This window comes from Drosophila innubila (assembly GCF_004354385.1).
Source record: "Drosophila innubila isolate TH190305 chromosome 2L unlocalized genomic scaffold, UK_Dinn_1.0 4_B_2L, whole genome shotgun sequence".
Taxonomy (NCBI): domain Eukaryota; kingdom Metazoa; phylum Arthropoda; class Insecta; order Diptera; family Drosophilidae; genus Drosophila; species Drosophila innubila.
Window position 1 is genome coordinate 2615285 of NW_022995372.1, and position 23213 is coordinate 2638497.

Genomic DNA, 23213 nt, shown 5'->3' on the forward strand with positions numbered 1-23213 from the left:
ATTTTCTTGTCTGACTGTATGTCGCTCTCATTCCACTTCCAATACGTCCATCAATTGTCTTGTCATCTCTCAATGCTTTTGCTCCTGTTGTTGTTGTTGCTGCTATGCTTGGCCGCAACTTGACCGAAAGTTCAAGTTGAAGTGCAGTCAGCTGAAAAGCTCAGCCTCAGTCGCAGTCGCCTTCTCAGTCGCCGTCTTAGCTTGATCTTTATATTGAAACGCAGACGATGACTGTGCGCTATTTCCCTCTCGCTCTGCCGCTCTCACTTGTTGTTATTTTTTTTTTGTCCTCTTGCCGTGTCATTCGCCTGCATTGATTTTGAATTTCGCTGTTACTTTTATTTTTCACTTTTTTTTTTGGTTGCTGTTGCAAATTTACCGTTTTGCCAAATGCGTTTTGCTCTGTCGCTTATCTTTCGCAGCTGCTTCCTCAATCCCTCTCTCCCCCTTCTGCCTTTCGCTCTCGCGGACAGACAGAGAACACACGCGAGTTTAATTTATGGGGCGTGTGCGTTCATTGGCCCACTGCCAAATGGCGGCAACAGCAACAGCCTCACAGTGGGAGGAGGAGAGGGAATGTGTGACCAATGCACTATGGGCGATTTTTGCATATTTGCGGAATCAATTCTCAAAATTAAACTATATGCTTGATATTCTTTTAATAGTGAAAGTTGCAATTTTATTTTAATTATTAAAATGGAAAATACAATTTTATTGAAGTAAAAATAAAATTAAAATATTGATAATTGTAGTTGCTTTTATTTTTTTCACTCAAGTATAATGATAACAGCAGGATTTTTATAAAACTACTCTAAAATAATCATTATCGTTAATAAAATTTTTCAAAAATCATTTAATAATCATTATTATGTAATATTTATAATATAACTTTTATTGTTTAAAATTAAGTCAACTTTTATTTGTTCCGCAATTTTTTTAATTTTAATGTTTATAGCGCCGCAAAAATATAAAAATCGTCCATAGTCCAAAGGAATTCTTTTTGCTAAAGAATCTGCGTTTGATATTCGCCTGGCGTGTACTTCGTTTGTTTACTTTAATTGCCTTTGGCAGCACGACAAGAGATAGAGAGAGCGGGAAAGAGAGTGAGTGAGACAGGGAGGAGGACAGAGACGGGTAGATATGCGTGTTTGTTTACGAGCTGTTTACACCTGTGCCAAATGTCTGAGAAGCAACTCAATTTTTTGTTTTCTTTATCTCTTAGCTTCTTGTATATTGTTTATCATATGAAATATTCTATGTAATGTTTTTGTGTGTAATATATATTCCAGGGATTATGTGAAACACTTGTGAAGGTCAGGTTTTGGCTTATTTGTTGAGTGTGTGTGTGTGTGCTCCTTTGTTGACTTAAGGTTTTAGAACGTCTTAAAGTTTATTATTTGGAGCTGAAGGTCAGGAATATGTGTGAAAATTTAACAGTTGCTACCAAAAGTATACTTACATATTTACTGAAGACTTACAAGCTAAAAAAAATATTCAAACTCGACAAAAATTATAGAATAAAATACATATGTACTATAAATGTATGTATGTACATATGTTACTCAAAACATCTTTTTCATATATTTTTTCTATAAATAAATCTTATTTATTAATTCATAAGAAACCACAAATAATTTAATGTTGATAGCCCAAAAGTAAACAAGTTTTTTTTTTTTTTTTGCTTTTAGTTTCTCCACTTTTGGGTTCATTTTTATTTTATCCAATATATTTTCTTGGCTCTTATCAAATTGGAAACTGTTTTCTAGGGTATTATCGCAGCTAATTAACTGTGTGATAACTGTGTCAAGTGCTTGACACACTCAAATATTTGTTTGCCCTTCTTTCACACTCACTCACACTATCTCTCTCTCTTTCCTTTTCTTTCTTTCTTTCGTTCTCTGTCTTTTTTTTTGAAGTTGCGACATTTCGCAATCTGATTTTAGTTTCTTTTGTCGTTATCGTGGTCGATACGTCATTTGGTTTCTTTGTGGCAGCTTGCACCCACAACTCGTAACCCCCTTCTTCCCCCACCCCCTTGAACACACCACTTACTAAGTATTACATTTAACGGTAACCGCAGAGCATTAATTCAACTTAAATTGAGTCAACGCAACCAACAGCAACTATAAATAAAATATAATACTGCTTGGCCAGTTATTGGTTTCCTTATCAGCACTAAAAAAAGAATGGCGGTTTTTTACCACAAACACAAACACACATAAATTTAATATATATATTTATAAATTGGTAACAGTCTGTTTTGAGTCACTGAATTTTTGAAATTAGCCCAAAGCAGCTTCTAGTTCCCTGTTTCCATTTTAAGCTCTGCCAAATATCAGAATTTCGATGAAGTGTTCCCTATAAATCGCTTCACAGTGGGTCTTATACAATTGTGAGGAAATTTGCCACATATAAAAATTTGACAAGGTCTAAGTAATTTATTTATATTTATTTTATATAAAGAAATTTACAGAATTTAGGGTATTTGATCTTCTTTTTTGCTGGAACATTGCTTTCTCTACTTATTATTTTTTCAATGCTTAAACCAGACAAGGAGAGACAAAGAGAAATAGATGAAAATACAGGTAGTAACATATGTATTAAGTAAATTGCATTTACTTTAATTTAAAGATAAAAGCATTTCACAAATCTGTAAAAAAAATTGTGATAGAACAGCTTTCGTTATATATGAAAGACTCGGCATTTACTTTCTTGGCCTGATCAGCATTATAGCTCTTTTAAGGGAGGTCACTTTACTCCGAAAAGGCCACCAGTTAACGCCCTTACCATCGGCTTTGTCATCATATTTCCCGGCCAAGTTGCTGTAAGAATTCAAGTTAATAAGCAATGCATTTAAATATAATTAACATTTCAACATACCAGTTATGACAATCGTTGTACCACCAGGCACCAGTGCTGCGTGCGGCGCAGTTTCCAGCTACCCAATTATCATTATCCCGATCATAAGTAGAAAATTTCATGGTTTTATGATATTCTAGCGAATTACCAGCTGTGCCACTGGCTTTACCCAACGTATTTAAAGCATATTCTTCATCCTCGTCTGAAATTCCAAATCTATCATACGTCTCAAATGCTTCGGTTCCATCGGGATCCTCAAGAATCACAAGCAACTCCTGACTGTAATCTGCTGTAAGTGCGTGTATTTTGTCGAGTCCCAAGAAGAATTCACCCTCCAAATTCCCGAATCCCTTTTTGTATGTGTTCCAGTTTCGATAAAAGTTCTCACTTCCATCCAAACGTTGCAGAATGATTGTCCAGTTTCCTCCTCGAGTGTCCGCATCACAAGTCACTCTAAAGGAGTGTCTACTGTAGCTGGGAATACGAATCTCGTAGACTCCACTCGATTTTGCCTCAGCGCAATTTCGTGGATAGGATCTCATATCATAAATATCTGCATCCTCGATTGATTCAAAATTTGACTTTTTATTTCCATCTAACTCCGCTCTGGAAACAGTTAAGTTTAGATTTAAATTAAACAAACTTCAAACTTTAGAAACTCACTTCAATTCGGCTAGCTGCGAATTGTTAGAATGCAATTTATAAGTCTCGTTGAACACTGCAATCTGTCTGGAGTCAGAAAGCATTATTAATGTATTTATTATCAAAATAACGCTAATTATTTTCGACTCCATTTCTGCAACTGTAAGTAACCGAATACCGACTGAATAGAACTGAAATTAACGATCTTTTTTATACATTAAAATTTCAACAGCAAATGAAATAATTGCTTATCAATTAACACCTTACGATTATCAGTATTATTAAAAAATCAGTCACTACAATCCATGAACCTTGATTCTACATACATGTAGAATATATTTCAAAGAAAATTACGACTGTTCTTTATGATTTAATACCATGAATAGTCATACTTATATTGTTTTATTTGAAGACAATTATGCTATTAGCTTTGGGGAATCAAAAAATTAAATTTAAGTACTAATAAGGCTTTAATTTCAATATACAAAATTGCTAAAAATGGTATTTCATATCCTTGTTTTATAAAACTGCTATTCGAAATTTTTAATTTTGACAGAGTATTCAGTTAAGAAAAATTCCTAGGACATAACATAGGGTATCTTTTGATCGTCCTTCAGCTTGTTTTCACTGCTTATTTTCTTTTGGTCTCTGGGTTTCCGTGTTAAAGTTACACGTGTTTAAATATTTATGCCATGACAAATTTTGTAAACAAACTTCATATTTTTTCTCTCTTTTTTTTTGGGGTCGTCGGACAGACAGTTGCCAGTTGCCAGTTGTCCGACACTTTTTGACTCCAGCATCGACATTGTTCTGTGGATTTTCAGTGTTTGGTTTGAGCCTTTCCACAAACAACAACAGAAACAGCAGAAACAGCAGCTGTTGGCAGTTGCCAAAACAACAAGAACGAAAACATACATATCTCACTTTTGTTGTGTTGTGTAATGTTACAAGAATTTTGTTAATTTATCTGGCAATTGAGACAGCCCCTCGACTGTGTTCGCCTCGACTGCCATTTGTTATCTAATCTTATCAGTGGACAACAACCTTGAAAGTCATTCCATTTGCCAGTTCAATCAGTGATAGAGCTTGAAGATACTTTTACCATTAAGTGTGAGCTTATTTACTTAACTGTTTTTTAGACTCGTGATTCCACAATTCATTTATAGAACTTATTCATTCGGCTTTTACTATCATTTGCCTATTTTTTTGATAAGTCAATATTTTAATTAACTTTTGATTGATTTATTAACTTTATCATATACATATCTATCTGTCATATATACAAATTTATTTTTCAAATCAATAATGTAATAATTGGTTTTTTGCTCCTCCATCAATATTATTTCTTTAAAATTTTTATTATCATACAAATCTTTGTTACCGAATATATTTTGAATAGAAATCATAATTAAATTGAACTTAATCCTTTATTTTTTTATATTACAGTTTATTATGTATTTTAGTTATTTTAGTTTTATTTATAAGCTACAATTATAATTTAAACTTATTAATAAATTTTTTTCCTTAAATTTTCTTTGTTTTATGTTTTTTTTTTTGTAAGCCGTTTTCTTTTTTCCTATAAAAGTTAAAATTTTCCATCTTTGTTTCACAGATTTCTAAAATTTTTCCTGTCTACTTTCTTCATCTACATTTTCAGAAACTTTTCGTTAAATTTTTATATTTATCGATGTAAGCTAACATAACTATTTAAAATGTCAATATTATATGTCTTAGCTTGCTATATATGTAGTTTCCATAAAGTTGGCTACTTTATGACAGTCTCATTAGACTCACTTAAGCTCAATTGAAACTGAGCCAAAACACGTCAATAAAATGCCAATTTGAGAGCACAAGTGCAAAAAATAATAATAATGAATGTGATTTGAGTATAAATATTATAATCTGAGAATTACACGATTTTTGCTGCAACACTTTACCCCCTTATCTTTAGCTTTAACCACAATTAGCTGAGCAATCGTCCTACACAACTGTGCTCGCTCCCTCTCTCTCCATTCTTCGCTTTGTCTCCTTCTTTCTTTTTAAAATATCGCTATATCTGTAGTACTCATTTAATATTTTTTATATTTATTTGTTCACTTCCATAAAAGGTCGTCAAAGTCGTCGTCGTTGTAGTTTGATGGGGGCGGTTGGATGCTGGTTTAAATAAATTATTCTATATGCATTTTTATTGCATTTAGCTTGAGTACCCCTACCTGCCACCCTGCTACCCTCTCCTTCCGTCTCTTTCTCTTCTACACCACCTCTCTCTGCCTACCTCACACTTGAGCCTAAGCATAAAAAAATAATGGATTATATTTTGCATAGAAGCGAATGAGCTAGGGGACCTGAGGAGGGTCTCGAGCGGGTAAGGTTGTTTTTCTGTGCCTCGCAATTGAATTTGCTCACTTAATTTTATTTTATGAGCGATACGTTTATATATATTTATATGTATTTTATGATTGTATGTATCTCTACATACATATATCATTCTCACCTGAGCGTGGATTATGTTGTACATTATTGTTGTTGTTGAAGTCGTTGTTGTTGTTGCTGTTGTTGTCATTTCGCATGCGGAAAAGACGAATTTGCAGCGGAAGTTGCGTGTCGAATTTGCGGCTAAAAAATAAACGTTAATAGAGAAATAAATATGTATATAAAAGAAAATCAAAATAAATCATTTGCTCTTAATTCGATTCAAGTTGAATGATTTTTATTATGTTTTTTAGTAATTTGATTTCATTTGAGATCATTTCCTAGCAATTTCCTGTCCCCTCTGCTCCCTACTTACCTTTCCAAATGATGGGGCAAGTTTGTGACATGACGCCACAGTGTAGACTTATCGATTTAGGCCAGGGTTAATACATATTATATTTTCCCTAATGATGAATGATATAAATAATAGGAAAGATTGGATTTTATTGGGTTAAGCTGAATACACTTGCAAATTACTATCTTATGAAATTGTCTTAGATTGCAAATACAATAACACCGTTTAATTTTTGGTAGAGTAACCAAAATAAATAAATAGCTTTGTCAAAACTGAACCGAATTTTAAGAAAAATGTCATTTGGATCATAAATTGGCCTTTAAATTTTGTCTTCTTTCTAATTTAATTAATTTCGACAAGTTTTCCCTTTGGATCGTGGCTATGATATTAATGATAAGTTGCTAAGTCAAACGTTTGACCAATTTCAAACTTTCATAACTTTGGCAAAACTAAACCGATTTTCAAGAGGAATGTCATTATGAACATAGTTTGGCCTCTTAACTCATTCTGCATTCAAATTTTATTAAATTCGAGAAAAAAAAAATTTTCCTCTAGATCTCGATGTTGATGCTAAGGGTCCCCCCTTTGAAATTTTGAAAATTGAAAAATTTAAATCTCAAGTTTTTACTTTTAATCAACTCCTTATATCGTAATTAGTACAAAACAACACTTAAAACTTGATTTTGATACATTTCATTTTCTTGTAAAAAATCATGTCAAATTGGACAAAAATTTTGACTTGTAAAGTGGCTTACTCAAAGGATTGACCAATTTCAAACATACATAACTTTCGCAAAACTGAACCGATTTTCAAGCGGAATGTGATTTTAATCATGGTTTGACGTCTTAATTCAAGTTGCATTTAAGTTTTGTTCATATAGAAAATTTCATTTTTTTTGACCATATGCTCCTTATATAATTGTAACATATTCAGTAAAGTATTCAAATTCAGCATTCTACCATATACATAAGTTTCGATTAAGTAATCAACTCTGGCACTTAAAGATAGCAAAATTAATTACTTAGTCAATTTAGAAGTTTGAGAATTTAGGAGTTAGTCCATCTAATTAAGTCAAGTGCTGACGTTAATTTCAGCCTGAGGCAAGCATAATCTTATTGCCACTTGTCATGAGTCGCGTCCAATGTTCCTTTGAGTAAAAGTCCTTAAATGATTTTGTTCTAGCCCAAAAAGTTAATACCGCCCGTACTCAGACAAAAAGGGGGTTGAGCTAATGTTGACTGTGAGTGTGGTGTTATGTTGTGTTGCCTGCACCACCGAGACACCACTGACAACGAGTCTAGGCAGTTGCCACATGCCTTCAGTCAATGCCATGGAATATAAATCTTCTTGGCGGCACTTGGACACGTGCCTTTCAGCCATTACCTTACCGACTTGCGTTCTGTATACAGTCAACCCTCCTCAATTGGAGACTTAAGCCAATTGTCAGTGGGGCAGGTTCAAGTCAACTTGCCTCAAGACAGCAGCCAGTTTTGCTCCGAGTGCTTTTCATGATGGTTTTGTTCCACGTTTCCACTTAAATGTGCTTTGGGGGTATTCCCCCTTTGTTTTTATGACGGACTTTTCCTCGTATTACACATGTGCGGGTTGTCTGTGCTCTTCTTAGACTATCTCTCTCTCTTTTTCTCTCTGTTTGTCTGCCTGTCATTGCCTTTTCATATTGCACGCATTTTCACGCGCTTTTCCTCGCTTCGTTGGACAAAAGCGAAAGCCAAAGCAATGCGGAAAGCGGAAAGTGGGAAGTGGAAAGTGGAAAGTGTAAAGCAATGCCATTGGCTTTTCAGCATTATTTCTTAATATGCCCAGCACTTTATTTTTTGGGCTTGAGTGATTTCCTTTGTTTTTCACAAAGCACATTTGATGGGCTTTTACGACCGACCATAAAGTTAACTTCTCTTCTACTCAACTTGCAGTTATTAAATTTCCATCTTTTTATACCCTATGCAGAGCGAATCTAAATAGAGTCGTTTGACTTGTCTCTTAGAAGTAGACTTAAGCTCTTATATAATAAATATGCTTCTATAATAATAAACAAAAAATTCCAAAATTTAAATTTTAGTCAATAAAATGTGCTAAAAATGAAAGTACTGTTAGAAATTGAGAAACCTTAACGATGAACAGATAATTAATTTTATATTTATTTTATTAAAGCTGTCCGATTTAAAAAACAAAATAAATAAGTCGTATCATTTTGATTTTAGAAATGTTTATTATTTTATTATTTGCTATCTTTCTAAATTTTTCAAAACTCTTCTCAATTACTTTTATTTTATTGATTGACTTGACTTCAGGCTTAAGCTATTGTCTCTATGTTCAAATATTTAAATTTTCAATTTAATTTTAAAAAAATAATTAAAAAATCAATGGGCATCTGCTAGTCGAGACTTCTAGTCCCGGCTTATTATAAATTTAATATCCAAACTTGCTTATACCTTACACGCAGTAAATCTAAATTATGTCTTAATCAACTTTAGAATTGTGTATTTTTCATCTTCCCTAAATTTCTAAAGCTATTCTAAAATCTACATTTCTTAAGTTATAGACTAGATTTTTTGCAAAGTTTTGAATAAATATCTCGTTTTTATATTCTGAAAATTTCATTATGATTGATGCATATCTTCAAGTCGAATATGCTCTCAACAAAAGCAGATTTGCATTTGTCCAGCCTGCTGTCATTTTATCGACATTTTCTACCTTCTTGAGCAGCTGTTCGTCATGTAAACTCACAGAAATTGTCTGTGTGGTGGCGTGTGGCGTGTGGCAAGTTGCAAGTTGTTGTCTGTTGCCAGTTGCCGCATCGTAAATTGAATTATCATAAAAGGCATTCAAAACGCACTTAAAGTCAACTGACCAAAAATTTAATTAATAAACTTGGCTACTGGAGAAGTTGTTTTATTTTTCTCCTCTCTCTTTCTCTCACTGCCTCTCTTTTTATTTGCTTTTGATGTGCACACAAATTGATTGCATTAATTTTAAAACAAGGCCACAAATAAGTTTCAATTCTCTACCACCTTCGATCTACAGCACATGCCGAAAAGACTTGCAAAGTGAAAGAAAAGTGCAAAGTGAAATAAGCGTAAACCAAAAGCAACCAAAACAAAATAATTGAAACCAAATAATACAAAGCCAAAAAAAAAAAAAAACAAAAAAAAAACAAAAGAAAAGAAAAACAAATCCAAAATCAATCCCAAATTTCAAAAGAAACAACGTCAATCAAACATCAATCAAAGATGCTGAAAATACACATGCTGGAGCAGGTGGTCAACACGGAAAATGTCCGTGAAAATGGAGCACAGGAGTTGTCGCCCAAACGCAAAGTGGCAGGTGGTGCAAGTGGTACAAGTGCTGCAAATGGTGGCAGCTCTTCCTCCACGAAAAGCACGCCCACTGTCTCGGCAACCTCCTCGCCGCATCATCAGCCCACTCCGCCGCAACGTCATATTCATGCTACGGCCGCAGTGGCAGCTGGCAAAAGCTTCAGCCAGGGATCCTCACCAGCCGGGTAGGTGCAACACACATATACCCTTTAAATATATGTTACACACAAGTCTAAATATACCAAATTTAGGGAACAGACATGAAAAAATCAAGATATTTCAAATTGGGAAATAAAAGTTCAGAGCCCAATCATTAAGATTTTATTTAAGAAAAAAACACAATTTGGAAAATTCAAAGTCAAAACCATTTTACTAAAGATCGGGCCACTTTTATTAATAAATTAGTAATGTAATTTCGACTTTTATTTACAGATTTCAAGAATATTCCATTATAAATCGTATTATTTTATATAACAAAAATTTGACCAAATAAATTAAAAATGTATAAAGCTACTGTTTCAAAAAAAAAAAATTTTCCTCGAGTTCAGAAAACATCAAAGCATATATTTTTTCTAATTTTTTTATTCTAAATACTTTTGGAGCTTGAATCTCTAACTTCTTTAATTTTCTATGCAAATTTTTTAATTTAATCAAAATTCTTTTACCTTTTTTTGGTAAATCTTACAAATTTATTCAAAATTTTTAAAACACAAAATACACAATTTATCGGGCCATTAAGAGGGCATTGCATTTCCGTCATTTGAGGGACAAGATTGACGCAATGTGGCGCCTCAACAAAATTGCCAATGATGGATGACTTTTTGATGAGTTGCTCCAAAAAAATCTCACACTCTCTACATTTCTCTCTCTCTCTCTCTTTCTCTTTTTTGCCACCTCTCTCCCCATTTATTCCTACACATTTTGTCGCATTCCTTTGGTTTTTGTGGTCTTCATTATAATGGCTGCATTGCATCGCAGTTTGCCACCGTATGTTGCAGTTGCAATTACGAGTTGCCACTTGCCACTTGCTACTTGCCTCATCCCATCAAAATTTCACCGCAATTCTGTTGTGTCGATGCCGTTGATTGGCCAAAGTTGTTGCTGCCAATTTGTTTTGGCTTCGACTTGCATCGTGCAACTTGCAACTTGCTACACAAGACGTAACAATGAACCATGGCCACCTATTGTTTATCCCATGAACTACGTGAGGGATACAGAGGTGGCAGATGTATTACTAATGAACTGGGATCCACTTGAAAGCCAATTCATAGTTCTCTGACGTCAGAGATTTCAGCTTGAACAGTGGTATTAACTAGTGAATTATTCTAATGTGAGAGACTTTCTTTGATTTAAGGAGCTTAATTATAGTTCTATTGTGAAAGTATATATTGTTAATCCTTAAAAAGTCGCAAAAAATAAAATAAATTGCAATTCTGATTTAATCCTTCTTCAGGTATTGAAATAACCAATTTCTATTACTTTTTAGACTTATCGTATTTAATGAGCATTATTTATTTATTGTCAGGCTAAAAGACACTTAAATATACACTTAATCTCAAAAATAAAAATTTTAAAAATAAATTAGAGTGACCATGATTAAATTATGTTAATGTACTATTTTCCATAGGTTTCTTTTGCAACTCTTTTTCTGACTAAAAATTCTTTTTTTAATCCATCTCTTTACTCACACTTATAGAAAGTAAATTAAAATCATAAAAATTCCATTATTGATTTTGAACTATTTTTGATCACTTGGAATACTTTTAAAATTTGGAGTGACAATATTTTCCTTTTTGCTAAATTCTATAAACAAAAAATAATAATTTAATTGTAAATTTCTAAAACTGTGAAGGGTGACCATCTCTTTCCTCGCACTTACTAAAATGTTGATTAATTGTTTAATTCAAGAAAAACTGAATCATTTTGTGATTTAAATTCCCGATTTCTACCAATTTTTAGATAATTAGCATTAAATATTCATTAGAGTGACCATTTCTTTCCTCACTCTAAATCAAAATGCTGATTAATTTCATATTATAAGTTCTATTGTCTTCATTGGTTGAATTTATTTTCACTTTTCACTCGTAAAGTTGCTTAATTTTCTTTTTATCACTTGGAAGTTGGTCGTAAATCAGCAAATAATATCTGACAAGTCTAGTAAATACCTTTTTCTAACAATGGCTGCATTTCTTCTGCAATTGATAAGCGATTTCAACAGCTTTAAAGCGTTTTTATGAGTCTGCTTTCCATTATCATGCATTTATTGTTGTCCATTCTATTAGAATTCTATTCATTTCAAGACAAGTTTCAGCTTGAGTTTGTTTTCGCTTTTTCTTTTACTTTACAGCGCTCCTCCCTCTCTTTCTCTTTCTTTTTATTTATTTTTTTCATTTTCTATTTCTTTCTCTGACTGTTTACTTAATGCCCTTCACTTGCACCTGCCACAAGTTGTCACGAATTGCGCTGCGCTTCATTTGTATCGCGTATCTTTTACTTACTGCATTTACCTTCTCTCTCCCTCTCCCTCTGTCTGTCTCTCTTCCTCTTGGCCTGAGACTCTTTCTCTCTGTCTCCGTTTTTGTCTGCGGCTTTGCTTTGTTTTGCTGCTTACGTCTCATATTCGCCTTATTGTTATTTGTAATTCTTTGCTCGTTATATTCGCATTAGAGACTTGTAATTGATACCTACGGATGCTTAACTCATTCTCCGTGTGTGGGAGACCCCCCTCAATCCCTCTCTTCCCACCCCCTTGCCATCCTAAAACTAATTGAAAAGCGAAAACTTGAACAATGCTTTGTAAGCCGCATTTCCCTCTCCTTTGCTCAATCTGTGAACACATTTGTAAATAATTATTATACAAGTCGCTTTGTCACTGGGAAAAAAAATTAATTTTCATATTATTTTTTTTTTTTTTTGATTATGTTTTTGTTTTCTTCAGTGCCTTAGGGCTCTCTGGATAATATGACATCTCTCCCTCCTCTTCCGCTTGAACTTGACAACCCAAAAGGGATTTTCATTTGCTTTCATTTAGTTTTTTTTTTAGCTGCTTTCCACACACATCTCCCCATTTTTTTCATTTAGACAACATTTTTATAAACATAAACACTTCCGTTGCCCCATTTTCCCCTCTCAACTCTTTTGGGGCTATTTTTACTTAATTTTCTTGGCAGGGCTTAATCCTCATTTCCCATTTTTCCATTTCTCCAACCCTATCCAGAGTTCCCATCATTCTCTGTCTACACTTCATCTTAATGTTCAACTCGAACTCGATCTTCATTTCGTTTGCTGTCAGTTAGTTGACCTCAAAAGCAGTTAGCCCAGTTTACGAGAATCAGTCAGTCAGTTAACTTGGTCAACATGCAGCGGCATCTCATCTTCAGAATTTGGCCATCTCCAATTTCAATGGCATTTTCAGGCCAATTTATATGCAAAACTCGTGCCAAATAACTGAACAAAAAGCAGCTGACCAGGTTAGATCATTTATCACTTTTGCAAATACCCTGTAAATATGAAGCTGTTTTAAAAGCTTACTTAAAAATAGCACAGATTTGTTTTACTGGAACTCAAGGCATTCGACAGCAGAAAAATACATATATTATTTTAAGTTTAGTATTTACTTATAAATAAAAATTTACATTGTCAGGCGAAAGCTTAAATTTTAAAATTCGTTTTTGTTTTGAATACCTTGAGAACACTTAAAACCGTTTTAAATAATGTTGAAATACAAAAAATAATAAAAACTTCAATTTTTAATTTACAGACAAAGATTTGAATTATAATATATTGAAAAAAAATGAATGTCAAAAAGTCTGGAGCTTAAGCCTTAAAAATTTAAATACATATGGTAACAATGTATACAAAAAAAAAAAAGAAAAAGAAAACTCTAATTAATTTAAAAATTTGTAATTAGAATTGAAAAAAACTTAAAGACTTTTACACTACTGAAAGTGATTTTTATATATGGAAAGTGTCAAAAATGTTTAAGTATAAGTTTATCTATAAAACTGAAATGAAAATTAAAGTAAAAATTTGTTACGGGGTATTTACAAATCGACTACTACTCTCTCTTAATTTTATTTGTATCATTTGCAAGATAATTTTGGATTTTGAAAACTCTGCTGGACACGCAATAGAGTTTGTTGTTCCGCTTTGTGGGTGGCTCAATGTGGCGGTGACTCTCAGTGTTGCCATTGTTGACCACCAAGCGAGTGGGGCAAGTGGGGCAAGTTTGGCAAGTGGTGCAATTTAAATATTTTGAAATTGGCAAAACGAATGACTTAATGATTGGTTGGATGAATGGATGAGCTAAATTGCAATTTGAATGAACTAGTTTAAAGAGAGAAAAGCCGAAAGACAAGAGAAGAAAGAGGACTACAAAATGTAGAGACTCTCCTTCGTCTGCACGTGACATTTGAGGAGCCAGCTGACAGAGTTGCCAACTCGCTTGAGCCGCGACTAAGACTTATTTATGCCACAGCACGAGTAGGGAAGGGGAAGTGAAAAGGAGGGGGCATGTGGCAAGAGTTGGAGTCGCTGACTGAAGGCATTTGGTGGGCGTTGGGGCATGGTCGCGTACGTGATTCTTTAGCAATTGCCACAAAGTGTCGCTGGCCCAAACAAAAATCGATAAACAGCAAGTGGGTGTGATCGACTAGATGATACCCTGGTCAAAATACGAAAAAATTTACTCAAAAAATGCTGTCAAAATTATGTCGGAAGAAAGGTTTACGCATTTATAAAAAAAAAGTATGCTCAACTCTTTGATACCCTGTAAAAAAGCTCTTAATTTTGAGTCTTCCTGATGTATTTAAGTACTCTGTAGATTTATTAAAGCTAGCGATTTGGAAAGTTTTAGTAAAGTGAGCATGCCTGACTAGTTAATACCCTGAATATATATTGGAAAATGTAATAATAAATTAGTCTATAGAGTGCTCGATCTAAGCAAATAACAATGTAGAATGACTAAATATACCCTGTAAAATAATATCAACATGTTAAAATGAGTAATATTTGCATTATAAATTAAACTCCGCTCTATGTTAAAATATTTTAAAGTTATATACCCTTTTCAAAGTTAATTACAGGGTAATTGAAAGTTGAAATTATTGCATTACGCAAAATCTTGATAAAGAATTTCAAGTTATTTTCTATGAACAATTAACGGCGACACACTTAAAAGTGCCAAGCCCCCCGAGGGTTTCTCAAAGAGTAACGGCACTTCAAGAGCACCGTCTGTCTGTCAGTTTTATAAAAGATATAGAGAAAGATAGATAATAAGAAAAAGAGAGAAAGAGAGAGACAAAGAGAGAGAAATACTTGTGATTGAGCTACAAAATGTGAGCCAAGTTCAAGAAACCTGAAAACGGTCAACTTCAAAACTTACAAAACACAAATCTCAACTCACGATTCGTTATTCACAATTCAGCTGATGCTTATTCACTATTCACTGTTCACAATTCGCGATATTCAATCAATTGTTAAATACAGGAAACTAGTTTTGTAATCGACATATTGATGTTTTTACACTTGTAGAGGGTATTACAATTATGTCACAAAATACTGGATCAGTTATAAAAAAAAAAATATTATGCTTTAAATTTGATGAAACCTAATTTTTTTGTATTTTTAAATTTTAAGAATATTTAATATAATTTAATTGCTAATTTAGCATTTTTGTTTTATAATTGTATTTAGACTCTTATAACTTTTTGTTTGTTTTTTTGTCGAATATTTTTACGTTAAATGATTAAAATAGACTGGATCGTAATACTATTTTATATGGCTGGCAAAGGAACGATTGGTCGAAAATTAAGTTGAAGCATAAAGAACTTTTTTGTTTTTAAAGATATATCAACCAATCTCTCAAAACATGTTTCTAGTGTAGTTATACATATACTGACCAAATTTGATTTAAATCGGTTCACTATATTATATATAGTATCTAGTACGATTATTGAAAAATAAAGATTTTTTTTTAAGATATTTGTTATTTTCGCAGATAGCTCAACATAAGGGTATCAAATCTTCGGCGGTGTGAAGTTAACATTTTTACTAGTGTTTTTGTTTTTTTTTTTTTTTTTTGGGCGGCAGAGATCAATGAGTATTACGAACTTACGATTGTCAAGGCACTTAATCGCTCCAAATTAATAATTTATTATCAGCTGACATGGGCGTTGGCAAGGGAGGGGTGGTTGGAGGGGAGACAGTGCTTGGAGGTGTCGCATTATAAAGTTCAAAGATGCTGACAACAATTAAATTAAAGTCACGCCAAGTGAGACAGATGAAAAATCAATAAAAAAAACAAAAAAAAAAAAACTGAAGAGACGGCAACAGATTGTAGCAACAGTTTCCCGTGGGAGACCAGTGAGGTTGAGTGAGGAAAAGAGGTGTAGGGAGCGGTGAAAGCCTTGTTATTTTCCATGCCACTGAATCGGGAATGACATCGTCGTGTTTCTCTGTTTTCTCTTCTCTGTTGGCCTGTTGCACACAATTAGAAATGCGACTAATTGGAAACTGGGGACACCCAACACCCTCTACAACCCTACACCACTCTTCTCCATTGTTTTTGGCGTGTGTGGGGGGAGGGAGGTACCTTCCCTGATCGACCCGTTTCACCCAAGTTTGTCTGTCGAAAGTCAATTTCGCAGTTTGACGCTAATTTATGCCTCGACAATTTATTTCCAGCTGCCGAATCGCAGAAAGAGATGCAAATGGAGCTGGAGACAGAGACAGGTGTATCTACCTTTGTCAGTGGACCATTCTTTGGTTCCTTGGTTAGATTTAGCGTTTAGGGACAGACTGACAAACTGACAAACTGATGTAACTTTTGTTTTCTTCGACACACACAAAACTTGCCTTTTCTTTCCCTTTTTTTTTTTTTGTTTATTGTTTTTGGTTCGGTGTTTTCTGTTGTCGCACAATTATGCAAAAATTGAAAAGGTCCCTCCTGTCTTTCTCTGAGAAATGAGGCTAATAAATACCTACATGAGTTATTCATGAGATTTATATAGAAGGTAGCTTTCTGTCACTTTGGCAATTAGGAAAATTGATATTAATACGCTGTGCTCATTGAAAAAGGTGTAATAGTTTTGTGCAAATATATGTAACAAGCTTAAAGAGATATGTTTGAATCCATAAAGTATATAATATAATGTATTTACACTAAGAACAGTCATCTTCAATATTAAGTTCATAAAATACTGGGACTCGAATGGCAATCTGTCCAAGTAAAAACATATTTAAGGCACATTTGTAAAAAATTCAAATCTAGAAATGAAATAAAATAATTATAGATTTGAATATCTATAAATCTATATGGGCAAGGGTATCTCTAAGTCGAGCACTTTAGACTACAACGTTCTAGAAATATCGAAATTTATAGTCATACTGAGAGATTATGCATTCTCTTAAAATTTATAGAGCAGATCATCTTTTAGTTTCTCATAATCATTTGAAAGACACATAAAAAATCAAGGAAAAGCCATAATAAAAAAATATGTCTGAGATATCATTTATGATGAGTATATGAGCAGACTCATTTGCTATTCACTTTTATTCACAACGCAAAAGTTAAAGAAAACAAACAGAAAATTCAACTTAATTGACTTGGCAACTGCAACTGCAAGTTTTGTATCTTTGTATCTATGTATCTCATATTGCGGCTGCGGCTGCAGTTGACGTCGACGTCGACGTCAGCGTCATCTGCTTCACTGGTAACCCAATTACGAAGGCAGCTCAAACAAATTTATTTTTTGTAGTGTTTTTTTTTTTAATGCTGCAAACAAATTGCCAAGAAAGCAACAACAACAACAACAACACCAAGTGTTGGCTATTCAAACAGAGAAAAGTGGTGGGGGAAGGGGAAGGGGGGGGGAGAAAAATGGGGAAAACCATTGGGAAGACGCTGAGGCAAATGTTTATGAATTATTAATTGGAATTTGTAGACAGAGTTGGAAAAATGCAAGAAGCAGAAAAACACGCTATTTCATTAGTTCTTACAGTCTTCGTCTCTCTCTCTCTCTCCCTCTCTCTTTCTCGGCTGTAAAAAGTCAAAAACACTTGTAAAACTTTTACATTTTGCGGTGAATGACATATTGTGGCACTCAACTTTGTTGTTCTCAGTGTTTTTGTCGCACATATCTAAATATCTGATGAGGCAGACACTTATTTCACTGCTTCCAACTTTGACAATCCCAAAATTGACATATTTTTGAATATTTAATGCGAAAGTGCATGCCTCTATTAGCTTACTAAAATTTCACCCACAAAGATGAAAAATTTATTGAAATCTACTTGTATTAATTGCAATTTTTACAGTCTTTCTATTATAAATCAAAGGTATTTTTTCTATTTCTTTCCTACATTTTTCATTTTTTGGCTGGAGATCGTCACATTTTAAGTCCTTATCTTTATTCAATATTCATCTATATCATTTTATACAAGTTAATAATTAGTATAACTCTTCAAAAATGCCTTTTATTTTAAACCTTTATTATGTTTAATCAAAATTCTTAGTACTTCTTAACAAATTTTTAAATTTAAATGTTATTTCATTTTATTTTTTAATTTTATTTATTTACTGACAAAATTCAGGAAGTAAATGTTGTTTTTAAAGTCTAGTCATATTTTCGGTAATTTTTTTGTCTTGTGAGTTGTGTCAAAAATCAATATTTTAATCTTAAAGTGAAAACTGGAAAATACTTAGAGTTGCTGTTTTGAAAGGAGAATGATACAGACAGGGGGAATTGAGTAGGCCAAGTGGCAGTGCCGGAGATCAACTGGCGCCCGAAATGTTAAACAAGTTAATTGCATTTGCAACAACAACAACGACAACAACAACAACAACGACAACAACACAATGCAAGAAACTGGAAACCGACAACCGGCAAACTGAAAACTGCAAAACTTTTTGTATATCAGTCAGTGGGTCAAAAGCAGCCGCCACTTTTAGCGTTTTTGGCATGCGACTGTGACGATAAGTTGTTGTTATTATTGTTGTTGCTCTCGTTGTTGTTGTTGTTGTTGTAGTTGCAGTTGCAGTTGTTGGCAGCGTACCAAAAATAGTTGCTGCTGCCAGTTGATTGAAGCAGACAGACAAACATCACAGACAATCGCATCCACAGCAACTAGAAAACGACTACTGTTTACAGTCGCGGCCAGCTAAATAGATACGGTTCTACAGCAACGTATGTTACCATTTAATGTAAAGCTCTTAAAAATATTTTTGTGGTTGCTGGATAGAAAATATTTCATTGTCGCATGTTTACAGGGTATTGCCCATGCAAACATCTTGTTTCTTATTATTTCTGTTTTTTCTTATAAATGTTTTCATTGTGTCTCTGTGTGTGGCGACATCGAGATTTTGGCTTAGCGATCGTCATGATCGTCGGAATAGAGATAAAGACAGACTAAAGTGAGACCAAATGACGGACAGTTTAAATGATTACTACGCAAATTTATGTAAATATGCAAATGACGCCACTTTGGCAGCTGGCCAACTGATCAGAGAGTGAAAAGATTGAAAAAGAGGAGTAGAAGGAGGAAGAGTAATCGATCGAACAAAAGAAAGTCAAAAGTTAGCGGCCAAGTTCATTGTGCATACAGATTGTGCATACAGATGAAGGTCACAGCTGGACCAAAAGCTAATTATGCAATTTATGGAAGCGATGAGAGATGAAAGATGACAGAAGAAAGATGACTGAAAAGAGATGACAGAAGACTGTAGACAAATGCGAGGTGTATACGTAATGTGTATCAAATTGAATTTATCACACATGAAACTTACGTTTAAACTGAAACTAAAACAGAGACCGTTAAAATTATTACTAAATAATTATAAATTATAAAGTAAAAACTATTTGATAAAAATTAATATCAACATATAAAAAAGTAACCTACAAATTTATTTGAAACAAAATGATTAAATAATAATTATGCTTCCATTTTAATTTAAATTATTATTTTCATGTAACATTTCTGTAGCAAAAACTTTAAAATTTCAACATTATTCACACTTAATATTAAGAAAAATCGATTGAATATTTTTAAATTCTTTTTTGTTTATTGTTATATTTCGTTATATTTATAAGTAATTTGAATTTATAGTCCTTATTCATATTTTAAAATTATATGAATTATGCAGTTAAAATTTAGTTTAAGTCTAGTCTAATTTTAACAAAATATTTAAGCCAATTATGATTATGATATAAATATTTCAAATAAAAGATTATTCTGTTTTCACTGAAAACTTTCCGGAATATCAAACAAAAATAGTTGTATATCGAATAATTTTCTATTTATTTAGATAATTATTTGCAAGGTACGATTTTATTTAAACTTATAACTCTCATTTGCGATCCCTGAGCTTAAGTAATTTATTGACTCTAGAGTGTAGTCTCAGCCTCGGCATTCTTTATGGGCACAATTAAATGTTAAAACTGAGTTAATTTATCTCCAACTACGAGAAGTCTAACTGAACACCTCTCTAGAGTCTAGAGGCATTTTCAGACACTTAATTGGCCGCGTTTAATGCACAGACTCATTAACGCCCAATTAAGTCGAGCGAGACGAGTGAGTTGAGATAAAATTCTAAATTCGTTTGCAATTAAAAGCAAAAGGTTTCAATTTTAATTTACTTTCGATTAACGTGAAATATCAACTAGGGTTACCCTCTCCCTCCTTCTCTCCCCCCCTACTCACTTTGACACTTCAAGTCTGTTAGCCATGTTGGGTTTCACTTGGCTAATTACGTGTTTCACTGCTGTCTCTTTCAATTTTCGTCTCACAATTTTGTTGCATTCATTTGTCGGCCATAAAAGTCGCCGTCAACGACAAAGCACCAAATTCACAAAAGCTGCTTTTCCATATTCTCAAATGAGCTGCAAATATTTGTCGTATTTTTTACAGCAGTTTTTTCGATTCGAAATGCTCTTTCCGAAAATAAGTTTGGCAACCTATTTCGAAGAGTGAAAACACAAGATCATTTTTTAAAAGCCCATTAATGGAGCTTTGAACTTTAAGAGAGCTTCAAGTAGCTGAAAGCTAACTAAAAATAAATCAATTCGAAATGGACGCTTGGAGTGAACAAATATAAGCATTCTTTAAAAGCACATTTATTGAGCTTTTAACTTTAAGAAAGCTTAAAGTAGCTGAAAGCTTACTACAAATTATTTGACTGAAAATATATGGTTGGACTGAAAAGCTCATTAGTGACACCATAAAATATAATTTAACTTTTGCATATTAATTTAATACTAATAACTGTCTTTATAGCTAAAAATCTTGTTATAAATAAAAGCTTTCAACATTTAAAGCCTACAATTGCTGGAAACAAATCATTTGCTTCGTTTCCGAAATTTATTTAAATTATGAAACTATATCTGCAAAGCTGAAGGTGTAACTAAGTACTGTATAAAGTTTATTTAAAGAGCTTTCAGCTTTTATGAAAGTAATTGCAGTCTTAAAGAGTATACAATTTCTATAGACGTACTTATCGATTCATTCTATAAATTTATTAAGAAATTGGAGAGCTTAAAAGCTGCTTTAAGCTCTATGAAAGCTCCCGAAAGCTCCTGAAAGCTACTATAATCGCCTAAAGGCGTCTGATTAATGAAAATGTAAAAATATGTGTTTTAACAACTTTGATTAGAGCATTTTAACTTCTGTAAGCTGCAAACTTTTATTGTTTTTATATTTTGTCTTCTAGACACTCACATACTTGCACACACACACATACACAAACATGCACAACTTAAGTCTCGGCTGCAATTCCCTCAAGTTGCTTATCTAATGTGCCGCGAGACGAGGTGGGCGTGGCATGGCCGCCCATTTGAATCAACAAGTACGAGTAAATCATATGCGCATTGTGGATGACGTCAATTCTGAAATTCAAATTCAACGACAGCCTGGGGAGTTTAACAACGAATAAGAGGTGGGAGGATTCTCGAGAAGGTGCTAAAAAAAAAGATGTGGCACAAATTGTGGTTCAGTTTCACAGTCAGTTCTTATTCCCCATCTCATCACATCTCATCTCATTTGAAGTCGCATTTTGTATGCTATTATTGTATCGCCCATGGCTGCATTTCAAATTCAATGAGACTTCGGAGGCGCCGCCAAAGCCAAAGCAGCTCATCAGCAATTCTATTGCCAGGGGAATCGCGGGTGGGAAGGGGGAAAAGCTTTAGGGAGTCGCTACAAATTTGTATGCAACTCAATGATTCGATTATCAACATGGGCTTTGATTTGAAACAAACAATTTCAACGCCTTGTGGGCAACTCGACGGTTCTACAGGATTCAGCTGCGAAATGTGTCGCTTTAAAGTCTGATCTTCAAGTTGTCATTCCCCTCGGGAATCTTTCCACATGGCCCCCCACCCCCCAAAAAGTTTCCCTCCATTATCAGACTCTGCATATCTGCGGCGCACATTTTGTAGCAATTTTTTGTCTATTTTCGAGATGCTTTTTCGATAACTCTTTAAAATAAGCCATAACAATGTGTGCCCCAGACATAAAGATATACCATTAGTGGTCTCTAGTTGTTGCACAGAAAACAACAACAGCAACAATATCAACAGCAATATCAACAGCTTTGTGCCATTGTATGCGATGAGGCACAGTGGGTTGAAACTTGTTGGTATGGAACATCAATTGAAAGCAGTGAATCAAATCTTAAAGGTTTATTACAATTTTAAGCTTGACATTTAAAATAGAAAAGCACAATTCAAGTGGTGAATTAAAACTACCTTAACAAATATAATAAAATTTTCAAAAATTTCAAACTGCCATAACATTGTCAAAACTTAACCGATTTCCATGTGAAATTTAAATTTTATATAATAAGGCCTCTAATATGATTCTGCTATGGAAAATTTAAAAATTCAATATTTTTCCTCCTTTTTTCCGTACCCTCCCATTGACGTTTTTTTAAAAGCTTTAAACTGTCATAATTTTGTTAAATCTTAACCGATTTCGTTGCAAAATGTCAATTTTATCACGATATGGCCTCTAATTTGATTCTGCATCATTTTTTGATAGTCACTGTGCATTTTTGCCTTACTTTCCCCAAAAACTTCAAACTGTCATAACTTTGGCAAAAGACTACCCTTGTCCCACTGTGCTTAGTACTTTAGCAGCCTCACAACCCTCTCTCTCTCTCTATCTCTCTTCCTCTTACACTCTCAGTCCACTTCTCACAAGTTTTTGTCTACTTTTGGCCGCGTCTCTTCCAACATTCGAGTTATTACATAGATTTTGTATCATTTTGTGCCCAAAATGTAAGGCACACACACTACCAGATACAGCTCTAAATATATATGGACTTTTTCGGCTCCACAACAGCAACAAGAAGAAGAGCAACAACTATGACAACGACGACATATTTATGATTCCTTCGCTTGCAACAATATATTTATGACTTTGCTGGGCAGAAATTGAGAAGGGAGGGAAAGAAGGGAGTCTGGCGTCTAGAAAGTGCAACTATGAAATATATTTGAACATTTTTCGGTAAAAGGAGATTATTACACGCTGCCAAAATATAATTTCCACACAGTTAAAAAAAAAAAGACTTTTGCAAGTTGGCGGTTTTTTTTATTTACTCGAGACTCTGGCGAAA

At 33.7% G+C, this 23213-nt stretch overlaps 2 protein-coding genes across 4 annotated transcripts in view; one reads left to right on the forward strand and one right to left on the reverse strand.

The window, feature by feature from the left end:
• LOC117781471 (rap1 GTPase-activating protein 1-like) overlaps nucleotides 1-23213 on the forward strand; it is a 115643-nt gene that overhangs the window by 7181 nt on the left and 85249 nt on the right. The window contains exon 2 of one of the 3 annotated variants that reach the window (XM_034618235.1): nucleotides 9312-9789. The exons of 1 other annotated variant lie outside the window; for it this stretch is intronic. In XM_034618235.1, the coding sequence (XP_034474126.1) occupies nucleotides 9518-9789 (272 nt within the window). In that variant the 5' untranslated portion in view covers nucleotides 9312-9517. Of the gene's footprint in view, nucleotides 1-8807; nucleotides 9790-23213 lie in introns of those variants that run through there. One more of the 3 variants, XM_034618234.1, reaches the window with a different exon arrangement.
• On the reverse strand, nucleotides 2435-3643 carry LOC117781478 (ficolin-1-like). Its single transcript, XM_034618244.1, has 3 exons — nucleotides 3523-3643; nucleotides 2881-3465; nucleotides 2435-2822 (listed from the first exon to the last, which is right to left on the reverse strand). Exons 1-3 carry the CDS (start codon nucleotides 3603-3605, stop codon nucleotides 2705-2707), a joined length of 786 nt encoding a protein of 261 aa, XP_034474135.1. The 5' UTR covers nucleotides 3606-3643; the 3' UTR covers nucleotides 2435-2704.